The sequence below is a fragment of the Amblyomma mixtum genome, chromosome 7, assembly GCF_055824585.1.
Source record: "Amblyomma mixtum isolate Tamu chromosome 7, ASM5582458v1, whole genome shotgun sequence".
Classification (NCBI taxonomy): domain Eukaryota; kingdom Metazoa; phylum Arthropoda; class Arachnida; order Ixodida; family Ixodidae; genus Amblyomma; species Amblyomma mixtum.
The window spans coordinates 14,516,052-14,536,446 of NC_143018.1; the positions used below are offsets into that span (position 1 = coordinate 14,516,052).

Genomic DNA, 20,395 nt, shown 5'->3' on the forward strand with positions numbered 1-20,395 from the left:
GCCATCTTTTGAAAGTCTAACAACAACAACACCATAATCTGCACTGTGCTAGGGGATAAAAGACCGAGGCACCTCTTTTTTCCTCCAGGTAACACTAAGAAGCTATATGCCGGTCACACTACACTGCTGGCAGAGTTTCGGTGCGTAAACGGCCGTTGCCATACGGACACCGCTGGCGCCAACACAACGCACTCGCGCTTACGAAAGCGGCCCAATCGACCGGGTCATCGGAACACTGAGGTGCGTCACGGGGTTTATTTATGCACACCGCGACCTTCACGCTTCTCGCCGGGCGAGGACGCCGCGTGGTAAGCTCGAAGGAGGGGGGGGGGGGGGGGGGGGGGGTGCAATCTGCTTTGATCATCTTTCCACGAAGGTGAGCTTCAATGGAAGTGGCGAATGTGCATATAGCGTCTCCGCACCACAACAACACAGAGGCGAGTACGGCGCAGGAGATCACTGCGGAGCTCCAGTCGCTTTCTCTCAGCAAAACAATGACCAGGCAGGGACGAACCCGGCGGGAGGGTTGCCAAAATATAACGAACGCTACCTCGGCGATGTGCCAGAGCGGGTGTTTGATAGTCGCTGCCGAAAGTTGGAGGGCCCGCTTCTTTCGATAGTTGGCAACGCGCTTGGCTTCATCGTGCTGCCGCCTTTGTCTTGCACGGGCAAGTCTCCTCACATGTAAGAACTAGGGAACCCTGCGAACGTGCCACTTTTGCGGTCCCAGCTCTAGAAGCGAACATTTCTCCGAACTAATTGGTCTCGCCGGTGTGGCGTACCCCATGGCCGAAACCACCCCCGTGTATTTGTTAGTCAATTTAAATGTTACCCAGGTGACACCGCGAGTCGATGATGTCGATAATGTGATTCAGTTTCAGGTTACTCCGGATTCAGGTGACCTTTGGCTCACAGGAGACTTCAAAATGGGCGTTCCTACGAGCTCTGCTTGCTGACCACTCAGCCCGCCGGCCAGAAATCACTAATGGACCATGGGACCATGGCCTACATGAAGCTCACGCCCATGAACTCTTGGACCAGTAGGAGAACACCCAGGTGACCTTTTTTTGTGGCAATAAAGTTGCTTCCATCCACCCTACGAGTTGGAACCTTAAGAATTGTGACAAACACGGACTAGGGCTGCCGCCTGTGAGCCCACTGTGGAGGCTCTTTGTTTTAATTGTCCGCAAGGGACACGTATATGACCACGGTCACGTTCCATGGAGACGGTGAACTCAGCTTTCCTCCTCTCTTTCTGTCTTCCCTTTCGCAGCCTTTATCCCCCTTCTCGAGCGGAGCGCTGCCAACCGGGCATACGTCTTGTTAATACCCCCCGGCTTGCATTTTTCATTTCCCTGTTTCAGTCTAGGAAGGAAAGTAAAGGTCATGGCCACGAAGGCAACGAAAACTGTGGCCCCTTAGAAACTATGCTTCTTTCCTGGATGGTGGTGTCGAAACTGGCGAAGGAGATTTCGACTGCAACTAACTTTTCATCCATCACAAAGAAACTTCCGCAACTTTTTCTCAGGGTAACGAGCGTTAAGCGCGCGCACGTCGTCACGGAAGGAAAACGAAAACGTGCTTGCCTACACGTGAAATTTATACGTTCAGAAGAAGAAGAAGAGAAGAGTCACCTTGTCAGTGCGAGGACGCAGAGTGAGCCCTAGCTGTTCCTTTCTGGCGTATCAAGCGTACTGTAAAGTAAGTACAGGCCCTCGCGTTAGTTGCAAGACAGTGCAGGAGCGCCTGTGACGCAGGTGCGCTCAGATTCGGTACGTTTCGATGTGACCTTTAACGGCGGTGGCAGCCAGAGGCAGTAGGTATTGTGGCATTCACAACTGCGGGACACAACTGCTTTTAATCTAAGAGCTTAGGCTCCTAGCTGGAGTAGCATGCTAGGCTAATAACCAGGCAGACCTCTCCTGTATTCACTGAAGTCTCTGCTCCTCATAGGCTCCTAGACTGCAACAGCCTAGCTGCTGGTGAATGTAGGAGCGTATAACGTAGGCATGGTTTCTGGATTGGCTTCTGGGGTGTAATGCCTCAAAGCGACTAAAGCTATGAGGGACGCCGATAATTTTGTTTACGTGGGGTTCTTTAACGTGCACTCACAACGCACACTACACGGGTCTGTCAGTCAGCCTCCACTGAATGCTACCGCCGCGGCCGGGATCGAACCCGCATCTTTCGGGTCAGCAGCAGAGCACCATAACCATAACCACTGAGCCACCGCCGCGGCGTAGGTAGCATAGAAGCCTACCTGCTGGAACTGAGCGGCGCACTGCAATTCACTGAATATTACTGATAGATCTATAGGCGACGTGAAGCGTATTTGAAACCTTGTTTACCAACACACAAGTAAATATGCCAACGGGAAATTCGAAAGATGCACCTCGCTCCTCATGCGTGAGAGCCATGAATTTGAGCCATCGCGTCCCACCAACAATCTTTGGACATCTTAGTTTGACAGGCCACGAATAAGGGCCAGTCAATAGCGTATCGACGGATCTCAGAACAGGAGTCACTGTGTGGTGCGGCCATCAACTCACCGTATCAAACCACAGGAGATGTCAGAAATTATCGCGTGGTTATGAACCATACGTTTTCAGTACAGCAGATTCCATACTTTTGGTTTTCATCGCATATCTACGCCGTGTACTATGATATAGTGTGATTAAAGAGGAAATGAGCGGATATAGATAATACAATAAAGACGCCGCCGTTCGGATAACAGCACCCGTGTCTCGGTGTCAGTCGCCACTGCGGACGTGGAGAAAGAACGGCCACATTTTCTTCCTTGCAGTAAACGGCCGTATAGATTGACACTGTCTGGGGGCTGAAGCGGAGGCAACATCATCATCATCATGGCCGATGACCGCGTTCACTGGGAGCGCAAGACGGAGCTGGTGCTGTGCTGCCTCGGTGTCACCATGGGTGTCGGCAACCTGTGGAGGTTGCCGAAGGCCGTCTACGAAGGGGGCGGAGGGTGCTTCCTCCTCGCTTACCTGGTGAGCGCGGACATGCTCCTGTCGCTCGCGCTAATTGGGAGACGACGCGAAGCACAATTCACGCGCCAAGACGGTTACGCGTCGGGCTGCCCGCGTGTCCCAACATGCCTTGCGCCTTTTGTCTCCGCTCGTCTGCTACGTGCCTGCGACGATGCGGAAAGTGGGGAAGGCGGACCTAATTAAGTGCGTGTCGTGACAAGATTCTGTACGCATCGTGAGAGCGATAAGAGGTCTGGAAAAGAATTTTTTTTTCGCACGGCTAGGTTTCTCTCGAGACCGCTGTACTGGTCTACAGAGTTTCATCATGTTTGAGGGAAGTCTCGTGTGTGGTTTGGCCGAATAAAATGTCGACGCGTAGATCCGTTTATATTAACAGCTCAGGAACGTAGCCCGTCGATTGAAATGACCCGAGGAGAACACACTCCGTCACAGTCAGTGCTTCTTTAGAACCACATTCTCAAAATTGCTCATTGGGCGAGTTGGTGGGACATGATTCGAAATGACCAGACGGAGACAACTGAAGAAACACAGACGACAGGACGTAGCCGTCCTGTCGTCAGTGTTTCTTCTCTTGTCTCCGTCTGTTTTCGCGCTGGTTATTTCGAATCTTCTTTAGAAGAGTACGCGTAGCTCGTACCTAACAATTCTAGAAAAGAGCATTTCTGAACTCGAAAATGGTTATGAACGTACATTTTGTTTTATATGTTCTAAGATTTCACTATAACAATGAATGTACCCGCACATCTCCCATCGGCAGGCTTTTTTTTTGTTTTTTTTTTTTTTTGCTATTAACCGTTTTGCTATCGTCAAAAGCGTTTCCTATAGGCTTCGTAAGGCAGTCTTAACTTCTAAATGCGGGCGATAGGAAAACTTTAAAAGAAAAATTTTGCTATACATCGGAAGAATCGACCATTACGTTCAGTATTTCCACAGCAGTACCTTACAATTTTCCAATATTCAATATTCAATTTCTTTGGAGGAGAAATTCGAGGCCCGTGTGCTGTGCGATGTCAGTGCACGTTAAAGAACCCCAGGTGGTCGAAATTTCCGGAGCCCTCCACTACGGCGTCTCTCATAGCCTCAGTCGCTTTGGGACGTTAAACCCCACAAACCAAACCAAACCAAACCAAAATTTTATCTCCACCAATGTTGGACATGGCTGGGCACGAAAATATGTTATCTCCAGTGAACTCTGTGCAAATGAACAAGTATACAAACGAAAGATCTCTACAGGACAAGGGGTGATCTTTGCGGCGTGCATTTGCCTGTTTGCGCTGAACGGTTTTGAAGACGCAGTTGCTCGATTTTTGAAGGCGCCACTCTTTATGTTAAAGGTCAAGCAACGAACCCATTAAGTTCGCCCAGACGACTTTGGCAAGCACTGGGTCTATTGCTATCAGACGCTGCCACACAGCTACAAATTTCGACCTGATGCCAGCTGTGCACGTAAAAAAAAGTGGGGGGGTCCAGACAGGTTCATGTTCAGTCCCAGCATTATGCGGCCATGTTCTTGCGAGCGGTGGCCGTGACGTGGTTATTAAACTCGACACAGAAGTTCTATTCGAATATGAAGCCAGTTTTCAGGATGTCATTGAAGACTGTTGAACGCTTTTTAAATGCGGTTGTAAATATCCGTTTCACATCGAAACCTCACGCTTGAGACGAGGCGAGAAAGCAGTCATCCTGCGGTGTCCCCTGTTCCGGGTCTCCACCGCACGGACATTAAATTGTTCGTCTTAAGTTGCTCGTCCCCATTCCAAATGGCATGGGGTTTCACTTAGTCATTTCGACGCTCTTGGCGTTAGCTGCCGCGTTCTCAAAAATGCACATACACTGGAAGAGCAAGTTTATCAGGTGACTTATGCTGGAATCTCCGCCAGATACGTCAGTGAGGGGATTAACAGAAGCTGTAAACGCGACGCATGGGCTGAACACTGTGAAAATCAGGAGCGCCGACTAAAGAGTTCAATACTGTCGCGCTAATCACACCCAGAAATCCTGGAAAAGCCCATTTTTTCAACTGCAAGTTGTTTTTGAGCGCATTTTTTTACACATATCGTAAGATTGCACCACAATAATCTCTCTCTCTCTCTCTCTCTCTCTCTCTCTCTCTATATATATATATATATATATATCCGCAAATTCCTGCTCTGGACTCTTGTAGTTTCCTGCCATTTATGGCCGGAAAAACGCCTCATTGGTTTTCTACGGCAGTCTTGACTACTCGATATGAGTGATGGAAATACTTTGAACGAAAGGTTTGCTACGCATCAGAAGATTGGAAAATTCCCATTAATATGTTCATAACAGTATCTGACAAATATTTCATAGTTGCCTCACAATTAAAAATTAGGTCCAAGAAAGCTGAACCTGCGACAGTAAATTCAGATCACTGAAGAGGACTTTTCTGGAATAGTGGCAAATTAAATATACGCCTGAAACAGTTATACATTTTCTGACTACTGTGTGAACTGCCTAGGCCCGGCCTGCCTAGACCACTTGACCGACCAAAAAAAAAAAAAAAGACGGTCACGCACAAAAGTATCTGCTGCGCAAGACTATTAAGAAACTCCTGAATAAGGTAAGTACCTGCTGAAATCGCCCGGAGTGGATTGACTCGTCTGATTTCATCCTCCCTATTAAGTTTTACACAACCGCAGACATTCCTGCGAAAGTGTTCATCTTCGAATGTTTTCCATAACCGCGCTGCACGATTCACGAAGCACAGCACAGCTGTCGCACCACATTAACCTCTCGTTAATGTCAACCACGCACAGTGTATACCGTATATACGGGGCCTCTATTGAGTGTATTTCTCGCTCATCGCGCGGGAGCAGCTAAAAGCGGTGACTCACATCCGGCTCCCAATTACGGCCGGACCCACCTCTTAAAAGGCCCACTCGTCGCCCCCTCTGTCGTCCGCAAAGTGGCACGTGGCTCCGTATAGCGGTCGACAACGAAGCTCTCATTGTGCGCCTCCTATTCATCCAAATCACTCCATGAATGGACCAATAATGGCTGAGCAAGGCATCGACGCTGCACCTCCAGAGTCTGTCTGCTCGGAAGATTCGAAACCGGCGACTGCGTTGGGCTCACTCTCCATCCATGTGACACGTCAGAGATTAATCTCTTGCCTTTACAGGTTCCACGTTGCGTTCTTTGGCAAGGAGGGGATTAAGCATTTGTTCCTGAGCCAGCGTCGCTTTGTATTGGTTTCTTGTGCGTCGTATTCATCTGAACGATAAACGGCGTAGCCCGGCAGTTCCGAGACTGGTGACCGATTAGCGCGCATTTGTAACGAATGAATAGGTGAGTGATGGATACAATCATAACAATGAGGATTAATGTAAATCCCACAAAGTCTGTCGATGATTGAGCTATCGTGCACTGACCATCTGCGATAGAAGGCATTCGCTACTTTGGGGCACAAATGCAAAGCTGCCTCCCGATAAGCTGTCGAATGCTAACTCAGGAGTTACGAAGCCGCAAATGCCTTTCTCCGCGCCAAACTGAATATATGCTGAAGCTTTTAAGGATACAGCCGTAGACAAGAAACTTCGTAGTTAATGAGAAATGAAAGATTTGATTTATTGATCTATTGGGGTTTAACGCCCCAAAGCGACTCAGGCTATGAGGGACGCCATAGTGAAGGGCTCCGGAAATTTCGACCACCTGCGGTTCTTTAACGTGCACTGACATCGCACAGTACACGGGCCTCTAGAATTTCGCCTCCGTCGAAAAATTTAAGAAAAATTCGTCCCGGACCCGAACGAATTTTTCTTTAACTAAAAAGTTTCTGTGGCAGCTGTATAGCTTTCCTTCGTAACCGTATGGCTGCGCTTGAATGGATGCCAGTGAGTAATTACTCCCTTATTATAAAGGTCTCTAAAGTTGTACCCGCTATCTGAACTTTCTGCTCTATACTTAGGGAGAGACCCCTGGCAATTCTAGAGGCCCGTGTGCTGTGCGATGTCAGTGCACGTTAAAGAACCCCAGGTGGTCGAAATTTCCGGAGCCCTCCACTACGGCGTCTCTCATAGCCTTAGTCGCTTTGGGACGTTAAAACCACATAAACCAAACCAAACCCTGGCAGTGCCTTTTATCTCTGATGCTGTTCGCGGAAGGTGACCACCGCGCTGCTGGCCAAGCCCGTGCTGTGCCTGGAGATGTGCCTGGGCCAGTTCGCGGGCGCGGGCCTCCTGGGCGCCTTCCAGTGCTTCCCGCTGAGCCGAGGCCTGGGCGCCAGCGTCTGCCTGCAGGCGGCTGTGGCGGCGCTGCTGGGCAACGCGGTGCTCGCCTACACGCTGCTCTACCTGTGGTACGCCATAGACATGCCCTGGGCGCACTGCGACACTGCCTGGGGCGCGCACGTCGACACCTGCTTCGCCACCGCCGACGCCGAGGTGCGCCCTCTAGTGACGACACTCTTTGGGAAAGAGGGGAGATGGATTGGTGGTGAATCTATAGACTCTGAAGAAAGAAGACAGTTGGAGAGTCACAAAAGCCTCCCTAGTATGACGAGTTAGAAGCCGCGGGCAAGCCCGCTCAAGCCCACAGAAGTGGAGGTACAGTCTTTGTCAAAAGGTCCAAGGCTGCAGTGTCTGTTTTTGAGGGGTATACAGCTCGGCACATACGGCGCGTAAAAAGCTCTCAAGGTCGTTTGCATGAGAGTCTTGTTGTGCGTCCAGATGTTGTTAGTTTCGGGCGTTGGTAAATACCTCGCCCTCAAAGCTCAGAACAGGCTCGTGGCCTGGGGACTTTCACCAGCAGTTTACGGTCGCGGATCGAATAATGTGGACCAAGCTTGCGCGTTCAAACTCCTCTGTCGTGTTGCGTAACTGAAATATGAATCTTTGCTGCCTTGTTGTGCAATAAAGAAAGCAACCAGGTTACGATTACATTTTCGTTATTTATTTCGTTTAATGGTAATACCAGAAATCGGCGGTTCACCTAAGCTCATTTTCGTGAGTAGAAAAACCGGCTTCACCCTCATTTTCTCCGCCTCGCAGCGCCAATGCTACGAGCAAGAGCTAGGCGGCGACGATGCCATCCGCCCAGGAGTACCGGCCAACGAGTCTGACCACCACGGCTGCGTCAATGGCACCGAGATGGCCGCGTACCAGTTCTTCTAGTGAGTCGCAACGGATTCTGCCCACGGGCTGCCTTCTCTATGGGAGCAGCCAACTTTTACGGAAACCATGTAGACAGCTACTGAAGGCGCTTCGAATGCTGAGCATTGCCACTCAAACTTGAATGCACAGCGTATCTGCCGTTTCTAATCAACGGGTAACCATAAAACGCCCACAGCCCTGCACTATAGGCCATACATGTGCGCTGTTTGACTTCAAACCCCACATACCACCAATAGCTTTGAGGTAATACAGAAACACAAGACGGGCGACGAATTTCCAAGCAAACTTTGTCTAATACATGTGAGTCCCAATTGTTTCTCATACTGCCTCCGAGCCACCTTATGTTTGTTTTCCTTACGTCGTTTATCGCCGCCGGAACGGGACATAATCTCTTTCTGCTTACCAAGCCAGGTGAGTTAACGGTGGAATACCAGTGATCAGATCACTCTGAAGGAATTGTGACCACGCGGTATTGCTTATGCAGTTCTTGGGAGTGTCCCGAGCTCAAGGAGCTTTGTGCTATGCTTGGTTTGGAGCCTCATGCGGCACTTATTTGTGTTCTCCTATGTCTATAACACTCCCGTTATCTGTCTCGATTTCCCATGCCTTCCTGCTCATTCCTGAAATTGTTGGCTTTATTTGGACTTGACAGATCACCAACGGGCCTTAACGAATCAATTAAACACACATTTAAGAAGAGAAAAACTTTATTAGAGACCAGCACTAGCTAGTGCTGGTCCCCTAAAGCTGTTCTTCTCCTCACTATGGGATTCATAAACAGGCAACCGAGGCAGTGACGACGGAGTGAAAGGCAGAGTTGCGTGCAGGAAGAACAAAATATAAGTAGGCCTAACCTGCCAATATGAGACGGACGAAAAGGGGGTATTGCCCCCGCGCTGCGTATGTCAAACCAGCACGTGCAGATATTCGAAACTGGAACATTTGTGGAAACACGTCTCTTATTTTCTCTTTCGACCACAGCAGAGACGCGCTTACCGTATCCAGGCTTCTTCGCAACGCCGTTTGCCCAACGATCACATCGTTCAACGGCTATATACCGGAGCTCGTCTCCCACCGTTGATTAAACGCTCGCGGCAAGACTTCTACGCTCCATATCAACCGCAGGAGACCAGAAATGAAAAAGCGCGAGGGGCCTCCAATAACGAGCCACGCTTACGGAGACCCGCTGCCATGTAGCCACACCCGTGCAATTCAATGCGGCCGCGGAGCGGTGGTCGACCGCCGCGAATCGAGTATGCACACATATCGAACGAGCGCTGCCAACGGACGCTCGGATGTCGCGTGCGCCCGCCGTGGACTCATCTTACACATGCGGCAGCCGGCAATGCGATAACTGTGACCGGCCGACCGTGCCACGCGTCAGGAACAGCGCGGAACGAGACACGGCTACAGCTTTGAACCATGCCCGGGTCGTTGGAGGCGGCGTTGTAGTGTGTTGTAATGTATTACGTAAGAGAGACTACCGTGAGGTTCCCGCAGCTGTGTGCTACACGTGTGCGATATCGCGTAACGATTCCCTACGTAAGCTGAGCTAAACGTCTGGTACGGACGGCGGTAGTTCAAGGCGAGGGTCAACTTGCGCTTGCGTAGAGACGGTGCAACCATTTGTTGTGGGGGTTTCTGTTACCAAAGCGTGCCTCTCTGTACCCCTTCGTTTTGACCTGTGGAGCTGGCAACGTCCCGTATTCGATATTTGAGGCATGCGAAGCTTCGAAGCAAGCGCAGACTCGACCACGTGAAATGCTACCCAACAGTGTACTATGGGACCATGCGAATCCTTGCCGCGGCGGCCGCATTTCGATATCCGTAATCAGATCACCCTTGTCGTGATAGTTCTCTCCCGTTGTCCCCGTTTCGTTCGCGCTGCTACAAATTTCCTGTATTATGTACCAACCCAATTGGCCCAAACTTCAGTATCACCCTTGTGCTGTACGTACAGTGTTCGGCTACGGGAAAGAACCTCAGGGGGTGAAACTAATCCCAATGTTCCCCGCCACAGCACCTCGTCCTATCTCCCTTCTTTCACTTTGTTTCACTTTTCGCGTCCTGACCCGCCCGTTCCGATATCCCTTTACCCCATCCCTCTACCCGCGCACCGCAACGAAAGTGACGTCCTCAAGGAGCTCAGTGGTTAGAGCGCTCGGCTACAGAGCCAGAGTAACCGGGTTCGAACCCGACCACGGTGGCCACGTTTCGGTGGAGGCGAAACGCAAAAAGCACCTGTAAAAAAAAAAAAAAACCTGTGTTCTGGGCGATGTCAGTGCACGTTAAGACCCCCGGAGGTCGAAATTATTCGGGAGCCGTCCAGTACCGCCCCTGTTTCTTCTTTTACCCCCATCTTCGTCCCTTCCCTCACGGCGTGGTTGAGGTGTCCATCGAGAAGTGAGACATTTACTGCGCCATTTCCTCTCTTCAGAATCTCTAATCTCCCCCAAGAAGACGGTGGCGCGCGCTAGGCATATTTCTTTCCTTCCTCCGTTTCCTTCCCAGTCTTCTCACGGTGCCGTTCAGGCGTCCGTCTTGAGACAGTTACTGCGCCATTTCTTTATGCCCCCCCCCCCCCCCCCCTCTCTCTCTCTCTCTCTCTACACGCACGCACACACGCGAATTCACGTGTCATGTCCGGTGTGGGCTATACCACCCCACAGGCAGATGGTGAATGCCGCGTACGAGCTTCCTGTTTTGTATGTAGGCGATTTCCTTGGTACTCGCGTGCAGCGTGAAGATCCTTGGCGCGAGCGGCAGCCTCACCGAGATGGAGAGCATCAAGATCGACATGCTGGTCAGCTTCTTCCTCGTGTGGGCTCACGTGTTCGCCTTCACGCGACGAGACATCGGCACCTATCGACGCGTACGCGCAATACCTTTTCACCTCTTCTCCTTTTAGTGAATGCGTTTCAAACATTATACTGTGTGACCAGGAACAGTGATTCATTGGCCACACTATACACAATGCTTTCTGCACGGTATATGACTTCAACTACGGAGGGCAAAGCTCAATGGCACCCAAGCTACCGCTATGTTTATAGAAGAAGCTCCAGATTGTTTAGTGTTTCTTTACATGCAGAACTAGCGGTAATCTTTTAATAATAGATGTACTGGCTCCTGGTAGTCCTTAACATTAGCGATAGAAACGAGTTAAAAAATTGGTATGGTTTTAACGCTTTGAACCGAGTAAATGTGCGAAAACATTTGTTCAGCCTAGTTGACTCATGGTTTTCCTTTGCTGGGTCGTCGGTACAGACTCAGATAAAGCTCTGTTCGAGGTCAAGGTGATCGGATCGCTGCAGGTGAATCACCTTGTGCTGTACTGAGCCGTTAACGTGTTTATTTTTTTTTTCTCTCGATTGGATATCGCATTCGCTTTGGTGCGCAGCTGGTGTACGTCACTGTGCTAACGCCGTACGTTATCCTGCTGGCGATCCTGGTGGAGAGTCTGGGCCTACGCGGAGCCACCGAGGGACTGCGGTACTTGTTCGTGCCCGACTGGTCGCGACTCGCCGACTACGACGTGCGTGCGTCCGCGAACGAGCTGCGCTGGGCGATGTGCCTACGCATGTACTGCCGCCTAGCCGAATAGCCGGAAAACAGGCGATAGATTGGAGGCACAGAAAAGCAGGCAGAGAAGAGGGTTTTGAAAATTTTATTTATGCACAGCACACGTAGGACCCTGTTGGCGCAAGTGCTACGGGTTAATGTCAGGCCCGCTGGAAAAACATTCATTAGCAGCATAGTTTCGAAGTTGTAAAAAAAAGAAAAGCAACCCGTGAATGTCTAACTTACTTGAAAAAGTGTCACGTATGTCCCATTCGTCGATGAGAAAAACAGTTTCGAAGCAAGTCATTGGCTTGGAACTGTGTCTGGGAAGCGGGTGTTGGTTTCATAAATACGAAGTGCTCCCTTCAATATCGGACAAGGCTGTATATAGGCTAATGCAATTTCAAGCTAATCACCACAGCGTTCTTAGTGAACGAATTCACTGCTTTTGCGTAGAGCGTTTTTACGCGACGAGGGACAGTATATAAATTGCTTATTATCTTTACGACTGCCCCAAGTAACAATTACCCCCAGCATATGCAACTCCCACCCCATCTAAAAAATGCTACGCCCATGTCATTTTTCGAGCTCTGTCGAGGCTTTCTCCTGATCACCTCCAATCATGCTATACCGCACGCCTTCACCTGCCACGAGGTCTACCCGCCATAACCGCTTGCGAAAGTACAGGGCGAGCTTCCTTTCCGTCTCTCTTTGCTGCACTGTGATCCACTGCTGCGAAAGTAAAGATGCTAAACAAGCGAACTGTCCGCCATCTGCCGGCGACGAGGAAACTTGAGACTAGAAAAGATTTATGGCTTGCACGCATGAAGCTGCGGCTGACTGCATATTAATTAGTGGTTCCCTTTAATAACGGGCACGGCTGTAAAACTAGGTGCCAAAATCTATCACAAGATTTACTGGCCGTTACCACTTGCGAAGGCGCAAGACCAGCTGGCCTTTTTTTCTGGCCTTCTTCATTCATTCATTCATTCATTCATTCATTCATTCATTCATTCATTCATTCATTCATTCATTCATTGGGGTTTAACGTCCCAAAGGGGCTATGGGGGACGCTGTAGTGAAGGGCTCCGGAAATTTCGACCACCTGGGGTTCTTTAACGGGCACTGACACCGCACAGTACACGGGCCTCTCGAATTTCGCCTTCACGAAATTCAGCCGCCGCGGTCGGGATCGAACCCGCGTCTTTCGGGTCAGCAGCCGAGCGCTATAACCACTGAGCCACCGCGGCGGGTTTGGCCTTGTTCACTATGTACACTGTTATACACTGCTGCGAATGCGAAGGTGCCACAAGTGTGATCCGTCCGTCGGCGCATGCGCAGCTCTGGATGGAGGCGGCGGTGCAGGCGCTCATGTCGCTCTCGCTGGGCCACGGCGCACTCCTGGTGCTCTCCAGCTTCAGCGACTTCTCGAACCCGATGCCCCGCGCTGTGCTGCTGGTGTCGGTTATCGACGTGGCCACCTGCCTGGTGGCCTGCGCCGCCGTGCACGCCATGGTGGGACACCTGGCCGCGCTACTGGACGTGCCCATCCAAGCCGCCCTGCCCGCCACCTCGCGGCTCGGCATGGCGTTTGCAGCCGTGCCCGAGGTGCTCGTGCGGATGGCCAAGCCCGGACTGTGGGCGTTCGCCTTCTTCATGGCGCTCTACCTGCTCGGGCTCACCGCGTCCGTGAGTGTCTTTCTGCCAGAGCACGCCGCCAGTGCGGAGGGTGCGGTTAGCCTGGGACGAGTCCTGTTTGGTCGCTGCCTAGCGACAACGCTATGGGTTGGTTTAAGCAAAGCGGAAAGTTGGGCGAGTTGGATAACGTTCATGATGTAACAATAGCGCGAAACGAACACTAGGGACGGAAAGTAAACGACTTTTGTCTGCGTCATTTCCTTTCCGTCCCTCGTGTTCGTTTTGCGCTATTGTTACATCATCAGGGTTGATTTAACCCTTTAAAGTGGCCAGCGTGTCATGTGCGATAATATGTCCGAATGGGAATAGCTTTTGTTAATGCTGCCATATGTATATCAGTTCCTGAAAGTGAAAGAAAATTAATGTTTTTAGCATATCAATCAAAGGATGGACAAAGTGGCAGCTGTAGAGACCCAGGAGGCCTGTTCGAAAATCAAAGAAAAAGCTGAATCTCCCAGCCAAAATAGCTCAAGTGTTATGTGACCGCACAGCTCAATTCGCAGAGGATTAAGCAGCTTTAAATTTTCCTGTTGATGTATTGCATGCAAGCCTCTGTATTTAAGCTCAATTTCGTCGTTCTTCGACACGTATAAATGATCATAATCCGATCATTTTCTTAACGAATCTACCGGGACTTTTTGCTTCACATTTTTGAAATGTAGGAACTACCAGTGACGAATTCCTTAACGTTAATTACTTTCATCCAAAGTTTTCGTTGCTCGGGCATTACATGGCTTAAGGTGTTTCAAATGACTGAGCCCTGTGATAGGATCACATTGCTTATTGCATCTTTTTTTTCTTATGTTACGCACTGGGTCGCGTGCTGTCGTAGGTGGTGCTGACCGAGGTGGTGCTGTCGAGCCTGAGTGATCAGTTCAACGGCCTGCGCGAGATGCGGACCACCTGCAGCCTGGTCTTCTGCGTCGCCTGCTTCGTCATGGGCCTGCCCATATGCACACACGTGCGTGAAATACATACGCAGTGCATTGCTGCATTCAATACATGACTGAAAACGCCCCCACTTTGGACACAAGCCGTATTACCTGCTTTGCTCCTATGTAACATAACAAGGCAGTCATCAATCATTGGCATCCACCCAAGCGATGCCATACGGCTGGGGATTTAAAATGCCCAGCTTTCTTGGATCAGAAAACTTCCAATTAGGCTCTTCCAGCGTAAAGTAATGCAATGTATGCAATAATAGATCCTCACACCTAAAGAGCATACAATGCAAAGAGCTGAGTATTGCAGTGCTTGTCTGATCGGTGAAAGTTTCGTTATGGGAAATTTATTTTTGCACAATATTCCTCCCAGGATAACTTCGTAACTGGGTGCAATCTGTGTAAATACAGGCATGTGCAGATACGAGATAATGCGAAGGCAGCAAGAGCTTCGCACGTATTTTTTTTTTTTGCTGTCACATTCGAGCCTCCTTGCCCCGCTCAAGCGTTAACAGGCTGCTATGTGCAATAATGTTAACCTAGTTGTGACCAGTAGCCACGAAAACATGACGACGGAAAGGTGTCGCGTTACGGCAGTCTTTTTCAAAACATAGGAACCTCTGCCTGCCTGTCATCCTGCTGTTGAAATCGGTTTCTGCAGTTGCGACAGGACTTACTCTGCTGCGACGACAATAGATTGTGCAATAGTGCTGAAAATACACGTCTTTCTTGGGACATGAAATCCTCTCGCAGAGACGGACTGTCGACTGAACGTACTACAAATATTTATTTATTTATTTAGAAATACTGCAGACTCCTTCTCGAGTCCAAGCAGGAGTGGGAAACACATGATTAATACCAAAAATACATGAATAATACCAAAAAAACACATGAATAATACCAAAAATACAAAATGAAGTCAAAGAAAAAAGTCATACATTCAAACTTTTCAAACCAGCAATGAATTCCACTTCGTCAGGAGAATCGACAACATTCTGAGGCAGCTTATTCCAGTCGGACACAGTCGTAGGACTTTGTCCTACGACTGGACTAATATTTCTATAGTTGCGACAAAAAATTTCTTTCATGCTGGGAAAGAGCTGTCGTCAAGATCCGCAGGCCATGTTCAGGGTACAATGAAACCCGCCTGGCGCTGTCGTACTCCACAGGCGGGTCCGTACCTGTTCTACCTACTGGAGTGGTTCACCAGCCCCACCAACACGGTCCTCATCTGCACTCTGGAGCTGCTGATCATCAACTTCGGATACGGTGCGTGGAAGGTGCTCTTAGCTCCTTCCTCCGCCATGAATAGTGGCACCAAGAAGCTTCGTTAGACCTATGTGCCGGATATCGCAACCCGGAATCAAATCTGCAGAGGCTGGTTCGTTTATGATCGCCCAGCGATCACATACGGACTATTCCGGCTCTGCGTACGTGATCACCCGTGATCACACAACCAGTGACATGTGATCTGTGTGACACAATGGAAGCAATCTACTGTAACCTCTGGAGCTCAACGGAGTGGCCATCTTCTTTGTCAGTATTGTTTGAGGATGAACCCCAGATGCCGGTGGCGTGGCCAAGAGCGTAATCTAAAGTTATACGCACCGCACAGAAATTAATCAACATTTTCAGCCATGTAACGTGTTCACGAGATACTGTGTGTTAGAAGGCGGGCATCAATGCACGTATTGCCTGTGGGAAAAAATGTAGCGGCAGCGATACTTGTTTTTGTTTATTTACACAAGTATATAACTTAACAAACAGCATAGAACTATACATCTTTTCTTTTTTTGACACACGGTTACAACTTAGCCGAGCATGGATGTGTTATCCAGGTGTCGACCGGTTGGTGTTCGATCTAACCTTTATGATGAAGCATCGTCCCAGTCGATTCTGGATCATTACATGGAAGTACGTCGCCTGGCCCATACTTCTGGTGAGTGAATTTCAGAGTTATTCAACTCAAGCAGTAGAGGATAAATGTGCCAACGCGGTCACCTTAATCAGCTATTTCATTTGCACGGCGCACCTGCCAACCGCACACTCATACCATTCATGGCGCAGTGGTGCAGCGGTCAAGCTAAGATGCGCTGCTCTTCTATGGCAGGTGCTGCCATCGGTGGGATTTTGGTTAGTGTGCGACCCAGGTTACTTTTCCTGACCAGCCTCTTACGATTAAATGAGCTGCAGCCTGACATGGTGGGCAGGCAGGTTGCTAGGTGTGTGTGTGCGCGTGCGTGCGTGCGCGTGTGTACGTGTATGTGCGTGTATGTGTGTGTGTACGTGCGTGCGTGCGTGTGCGTGTGTGTGCGTGCGTGCGTGTGTACACCGGCAGGTGAGCAGCCTGCCACAAAACCTGCTGCGGACAGACGGACATGCAGACAGACAAACAGACAACGGCTAAATGCGGGTAATGGCCACAGTAGGTGCGAGCGCACTAATAAGTGAACAATGCTCAAAGCCTTGTGGTCTATAGGAACTACAGGAGAGGCTGGACTTCTACAGAAAGAGGCAAGCCAACTGCACATATTCCGCGTGTGGCTGTGCAGCTGCTGTGCCTGCAGCGCCTTCTGGTGGTGCCGTGGCGGGGCCTGAGCCTGTTCCACTACACGTACCCGTGGCCCGCGGTCGCTCTCGCCCAGTTCTTGGTGGCGCTCGTCTTCGTACCGGTGCCCCTGTGGGCGGTGCTGCTCATCCGGCGCGTGGTACGCTTCGCATCGGCCTCTGCTTGTTTCGGATCACAGCCCAACATTGCGGCGGTCTCTCTAGTCTCTGAACCTGCGGAACACAGGCGCTGAATCAAATGTGGTAGCGCCACTCCGGCAGAATGCTGGCCGCGCATAGCGTTCTCACATCGTCTTGCCTCGAGTATAGATAGGTTTAGCATAGCGGTGACACGCTAGCGCAGACTTACACCGGTTTACCGGACGCCGTCTGCTCATGTGCAGTGGCCCCACCTGGCCCTGCCCCTGCCATTTCCCGAGCGCTGGAGGCATCTACTATACGTGTTCGCTATGCTAAAAGGCACCATGCATATTGGAGACATTCAGCACAGAGGACGCGAATTCGTGCACACGTGTTCCGGTTTACAGGACGCCTCCTGCGCACACGCATTGGCATGGTTGGAGCCAGGCGGGGCCACTGCACGTGAGCAGACGGCGTCCGGTAAATCGGTATAAGTCTAAGCTTGTACATCGCCACTTTGTTAGAAGCCGCTATTGTCGCGATGTTTTTCGACTTCGCGAACCAGCCTTCAGAGGTGCCCATTGTGGTGGCGCACCGTGTGGACAACACTAAGACATCGGCTCTTAATTAGTACGAGGACATAAAGCGCCCTTATCTAAGGACTGCGTGATGGTGATGCTTTACCGGTTAACGAAGGTCCTTCATCCCAACATCGCCAGTGGAGAGGCAGCAAAACTTAATTCCTTGCTGACGCTCGCACTTCCCACGCACTGCTGCTGGACGAAGAGCGGCAGTCTTTATTTACCTCTCCCAGATGGCGCCCCCCTCCCTTAATCTCTGAGAAGTGACAATGGCGATAAACGGGTTTCGAAGCGGACTTTCGCGACTAGAATGAGCAAAGAGCTTTGACGGTGACCCCACAACACCCCCTGCGCAGGGACTGCGCAGCGCACTGTGCCCCAACCCTCACTGGGGCCCCGCCGAGCCGGAGGTGTTTAGCGCCTACCTGGCCGCGCTGGGCAAGGCGTCGAGGCACCCGTCCATCGGGGGCGAGAGCCGCTCGGGCCTGCCCCCGGAAGCACCACTGCACATGGTCGGGGAAACCTGCAGCCGCCCATGACTGCGATATATACAGCGCCCACCGGACGGCTTCTCACGTACCTTCGTCTCGCTTCTTTTCCTTCCGGACTTCGACGACAAATCTGTGCGGACGTACTTTCGTTGCCTTTCTAGGCTTGGGTGAAATTTTGTAAACTGGAGCACCGACTTCGAGTCGAATCTAGACTAGACTGTAACGCGGGACAATCGATGCGACTGAGTACTACTTCGGATTCGCTTGGAGCGGTCGCGAGGGGCTAGACATTCAGATCTGTCGCACTGTACCCATATTATGTGTACAAGAGTATCGGTGCCCTAAAACCAAAGAGTTATACAGTGACGTAGAGGCTATACAGGTTGGCATCGTGATGAATGTGCCTGCGAAGTTGCCTGCTGTAGCAGCTTGTTCCAGTCGGCTGTAGTTTCTTCTTCTTCCGCTAGAGTTTTTGCTGACATTTGTGGTGTGCTCAGAGTCGTCCTCTCAGCGTGCCGATCGATCATATAACTCCAAATCACCCACGTTCCCTCGTGCGCTTAACTTCAAATGAAATGCCTTAAGAAGAGACAGTACCTTGAATAGAGTTCCAGCGCGCGATCATAGCTGATAAACGCAGTTCTATAAGCTTTCGCGCCGACCCCCTTGCCTGTGCATGCGCGTGACGAAGCGTCTGCGGCAGTTGCTCGCGGTGCGCCGGCGGGTGTATCTACTGAGTGTCAAGCGTGACGGTATCCTATAAAATAAATAAACATAGCGCGAAGACATACATGTTGGGACGCACGTGCAATGGCCTGACAAGGAATATGCGCAGTTGCCGTTATGCATTCGAAGCTGACGCCTGGTCAAGTGTACGTCCCATGCGCCCTTTCATAGTGCTTCTACCTATGCGCTTTTCATTTAATTTGAAGTGACTTCAGAGGTTCCGGCATCAGACAAAAGCAGCAAGCGGCCACTCGTAGAAGTCGCAGGATAGCAGGTCTCCCTGTTACCGATAGGCATCGTCGCCGCATACGCCGGCTCTCCACTGGCTGCATCCTATAATGAGATACAGTCGCCAATAAGCCAATGGCCCGGCCACTTCCCATGGACTCTTGAAAGTGCGGCTATGTCACCACAAAGTGACCAAATGCAGACGACCAAGTGAATCCGAAATGGGAAAAAGACAATGGATCCTTATAGAATACGGCCTCTGGCTAGGGGCATGGATTAGTTGGTGGATTGGTGAGTAAAAAGGAAGCCAAAAAAAAGAAACTTAAAATGACAGAAACAAGGACGACTATGCCATGGTTTGTTGTCCTTTCAACACACGACAGTGCATCTGTTGGGCGTTGACACCCAAGCGGCTGACGTTGTTGAAAGGCGGCCACCTGAAACGACGGCGCCGGCGAAAGCACTACAGCTGACCAGACCACTCCTCTTTGACTCAGAGACCCGGTATGATTATGTTCGAAAAATTGCAGAGCCCTCCTGATCGGCAGTGTTCATTCACGCCAAAGGCGCGTCCACAAGACCCCGATGCGTCACACGGGCAACCATCTCGGGAGCCCTGAGGGCGAGAGCCGCGCCAAGGGAGGCGACCCTAAGCGGCGCACGCATGACTCGAGCGCTCGTTACCCGGCGGTGTCGACGGCACGCCGTTCGTTTCCCTCGAGAAATTCCACGCTACCAACGCAGCCTTCAGCGGCTGATTTGTTTACACGCTGCTGAGTTGTTCTTAGAGGCGCTCATTGGAGGTCCTGAAGCAGTCTTCGAGGAATTTGTGCTGCTTCATGGTACAGGGCTATAAACGCTAGTTTGGTTCAATGCGCCGCCCCCGCCCCCTTTTTATCTGTGTAAGGGCGCTGCGTTGGTGGATTGGCTGCGAGCCAACCAGTCCGATCCGCAATATAATTACCGCTAAATTACTCGCATTGCCGAAAATTAGCTACACAGAGTACCGGAGCGAACAGCACGGCAATTGCAAGCTCGATGGTCAGTGTCGAACCGCGGCCCAAAGAGTGGATTCGGACACCCGAACAATAGGAGGATGGAGATGAACGGCATAAACAGTGTGTCTACATGGCTTAGAAAGAGCGCCGAGCCTCTGATGGCCGCTGGCTGTGCTCGCTTTTACACTGACTCGAAGCGACTGTGGTCACAATGTGCTGGAGCTGGATGAGCGCCGCCCCTGTCAACAGCTCTGCTCAGCTGGGCAGCAGGTGGGGAGAAAGGCCGTCGACCCCTACGGACGGGGAACACGGGGCCAAGGCTAACACAACCAGGCAGAACTGGGCG

At 50.8% G+C, this 20,395-nt stretch overlaps 1 protein-coding gene across 1 annotated transcript; it reads left to right on the forward strand.

Annotated features, from left to right (window-relative positions):
• The first annotated feature begins 2,864 nt into the window (after window positions 1–2,864).
• LOC149335078 (sodium- and chloride-dependent glycine transporter 2-like) lies at window positions 2,865–18,145 on the forward strand. Its single transcript, XM_089553871.1, has 10 exons — window positions 2,865–3,008; window positions 7,133–7,411; window positions 8,018–8,139; window positions 10,880–11,012; window positions 13,040–13,387; window positions 14,229–14,357; window positions 15,507–15,606; window positions 16,176–16,276; window positions 16,890–17,045; window positions 17,963–18,145. Exons 1-10 carry the CDS (start codon window positions 2,865–2,867, stop codon window positions 18,143–18,145), a joined length of 1,695 nt encoding a protein of 564 aa, XP_089409997.1.
• The last annotated feature ends 2,250 nt before the right edge of the window (window positions 18,146–20,395 follow it).